This window comes from Gekko japonicus, unplaced genomic scaffold, assembly GCF_001447785.1.
Source record: "Gekko japonicus isolate JY-2015 unplaced genomic scaffold, Gekko_japonicus_V1.1 scaffold1662, whole genome shotgun sequence".
In the NCBI taxonomy this organism is placed as follows: Eukaryota; Metazoa; Chordata; class Lepidosauria; order Squamata; family Gekkonidae; genus Gekko; species Gekko japonicus.
This window is the reverse complement of record NW_015168099.1, coordinates 148,297-151,544: the sequence shown is the minus strand read 5'-3', so window position 1 is coordinate 151,544 and position 3,248 is coordinate 148,297. Positions and strand designations below refer to the sequence as shown.

The 3,248-nt window shown below is 49.5% G+C and overlaps 1 protein-coding gene across 1 annotated transcript in view; it reads left to right on the top strand.

Annotated features, from left to right (window-relative positions):
• The window catches only part of DIS3L2 (DIS3 like 3'-5' exoribonuclease 2), a 364,836-nt gene that overhangs the window by 265,166 nt on the left and 96,422 nt on the right, over positions 1 to 3,248 (top strand). The window contains exon 14 of the mRNA XM_015414784.1: positions 458 to 691. Within this exon, the coding sequence (XP_015270270.1) occupies positions 458 to 691 (234 nt within the window). The remainder of the gene's footprint in view (positions 1 to 457; positions 692 to 3,248) is intronic.

The following is a 3,248-nucleotide window of genomic DNA, read 5'->3' as shown; positions in this document are numbered from 1 at the left end:
GGTCTCTCCCCCCCCCCCGCCTCCGAAGCGATACTCGTGGGGGGGAGTATTCCAGATGAAGAGTATTTATTACATCTGGTATTAATTCTTGAGAAACTAAATAAGATAAAATCGGTAACCATGTACTAGTAAGTTCATTGTGCTCATCATTATCTTTTGTTGGGTTCATTATGTCCGTTATTTTTTCCCCGCCTCCGAAGCGATACTCGTGGGGGGGAGTATTCCAGATGAAGAGTATTTATTACATCTGGTATTAATTCTTGAGAAACTAAATAAGATAAAATCGGTAACCATGTACTAGTAAGTTCATTGTGCTCATCATTATCTTTTGTTGGGTTCATTATGTCCGTTATTTTTTCCATTATATATAAATTCCACCGTTTCTTATACCATAAGCTTAAAGTTGATTGCACTTTGATGCAATTGGCCATCTTTTAACTTGCCCTTGATGTTGCAGATCCTCGACGAGTGGTTTGGGCGGACGGTGATCCGCTCCTGCGCCAAGCTGAGCTACGACCACGCCCAGAGCATGATCGAGAACCCTGGGAAAGCGTTTACGGCGGAGGAGCTCCCCCCCATGTCTCCCCAGCACTCGATCGGCAATGTCCACCGGGCGGTCCTGAACCTCCACCGGATTGCCAAGCAGTTGCGCAAGCAGCGCTTCGTCGAGGGCGCTCTCCGCTTGGACCAGGTTGGTCACCTCTTTGGGCGGGTATGGCTGGCTTCTGTGGGCCCTCCGTGATAATAATTTATTTATTTATTTTATTAGACTTCTATCCCGCCCTCCCCACATTGTAGGCTCACGGCGGGTACCAGCATTTCCTGCAGCTTTACAAATTAAGACATGTTATAATAATCCATTAGAGACAGTAAAACCATCAACATTAAATCGATAAAATCCAGCATTTAGAATAACAACGCGCCTTGACAGACAATAGTGTGGTCCCAATCCGGCTCCTGGGATCTGCGGTCACTGGAGGGCCGGCCAGGTCAAAGTGGATGCCTCTCGGCTGAGACAGCGCGAGTTCCCCCTGAGCAACCCGCCCTGTGAAAGCGCTGGCTGATGGCTCTCTCCGAGAGGCCATTTGTCAGATTGGCAAGCGGAGCCAAGTGCCGTCATCAATCTCCGGGAACATTTTCTGTCCTGGCGGGGAGGGTAAGAATGGGGGGGGGCAAGCTGTCTCTCTTTCCTTGCCTTGCCACTTCGTGACCTGCTCTGCTGTCTGCGCATGCTCAGAGCTCTCTTTTTAGACTCTCTCCCTGTTGCTCAGTTTTACCGAATTGGTCATGCTGAATTCCTAGCGTGTGCTGAAGGGGATCAGAGGCTGATTCTCCATCGGCTTTTCCCTCCCTACCCATGTTGGAAGAGAAATTCCCCTCTGCATTGCCGCTTTCGATTTCTTTGATCATCAGATCTTATGGTACCCTCCACACTCAATGCTGCTTTCGCTTTCTTTCATCATCAGATTTTATGGTACCCTCCACACTCCATGCTGGTTTCGGTTTCTTTGATCATCAGATCTTATGGTACCCTCCACACTCCATGCCGCTTTCGTTTTCTTTGATCATCAGATCTTATAATACCCCTCACACTCCATGCTACTTTGCTTTCTTTGATGATCAGATTTTATGGTACCTTCTGCATAGATTTATGGCCGTCCGGGGGTGACTTTGCAGTCAGTTGCCCTGATGTGGTTTTGAGTTGCACCTTTTCCTCCCAGCTGAGAAAATGTGGAGCAAATGCTAGATGTAGAATGGCCCAGAGAATGATTAAAATGTGGAATCTGCTGCCAGAGGATGCCATGATGGCCACAGGGATAACCAGCTTTCAAAGGGGATTAGATAAATTCATGGAGGATAAGTCTACCAGTGGCTACTAGCTATGGTGACTGAAGGGAACCTCCGTATTCAGAGGTACTAAGCCTCTGAAGCCCAGAGCCAGGAGGCAACATTAGGGGAAAGCCTTGCTTGGCCTCTCTGCCCTGTTGTTCACCCTCCAGAAGAACTGGTTGGCCACTGTGGGAGACAGGATGCCGGACTAGATGGACCACTGGCCTGATCCAGCAGGGCTCTTCTGATGTTCTTATGAAGGCCTTGGCCTCTGTGCCCTGTTGTTGGCCCTCCAGAGGAACTGGCTGGCCACCGTGTGAGACAGGATGCTGGACTAGATGGGCCACTGGTCTGATCCAGCAGGGCTCTTCTTGTGACTTCTTGCTTTTGCCCCTGGCTGTTTCTCAACAACGGGATGGTTTCCAGTGGCAAACGGATATCGCCTTCCCTTGTACTTTGCCTCTCAAATCAATGGCTTGGGTGGTTCTGTGGACACAGAATGACATCCTTTGGAAACTCTCTCCAGCAGTTGCCTCCTAATGCTTTGGTGGGCTGCCAGAAGTGACGACAGCATCAGGTGTGTGTGTGTGTGTGTGTGTGTGTGTGTGTGTGTGTGTGTGTGTGTGTGTGGGCGAGAGAGAGAGAGAGAGAGAGAGAGAGAGAGAGAGAGAGAGAGAGTTTTTGCATGAATCCATAAAGACTTGCACCCTTCCAAGATGTCCTGGGCCATCCTTTCTTGAGCATAAACACTATTCTTGCTTTGATCCCCTGTGATGGTAACGGTCTCCTCTTTTTCCTTCTTGTCCCTCTCTCTAGACCTCGTGTGTTTTTTCCCTTGTAAAGTCGCCTGGCCTGGGTGGCCCAGGCTGGCCCGATCTCATCAGAATCTCGGAAGCGAATTCAGAATGGGCCCCAGTTAGTATTTGCACGGGAGACCACCAAGGAGATCCAAAGTTAGTTACCCAGGGTTAGGCCGTGGCAAACCATCTTTTTAAGTCTCTTGCCTTGAAATCCCCATGAGGCGTCACCATAAGTCAGTTTGGTGTAGTGGTTAAGTGCGCGGACTCTAATCTGGGACAACCGGGTTCGATTCCCCACTCCTCCACTTGCACCTGACTGGATGACCTTGGGCAAGCCATAGCTCTGATAAGAGCTGTTCCTGAAAAAGAGCAGTTTCTGTCAGAGCTCTCTCAGCCCCACCAACCTCACAGGGTGTCTGTTGTGGGGAGGGGGGGAAGGGAAAGGAGTCTGTAAGCCGCTCTGAGACTCCTTTGGGTAGTGAAGGGCGGGGTATAAATCCAATCTCCTCCTCCTCTTCTTCTTCTTCTTTTTCTTCTTCTTCATCTGGATATTGGTTTGTAATATCGGGGGTCGAGAGAGCTCTTTCCGGTACTGTCCTTGAGAGAACAGCTCTGACA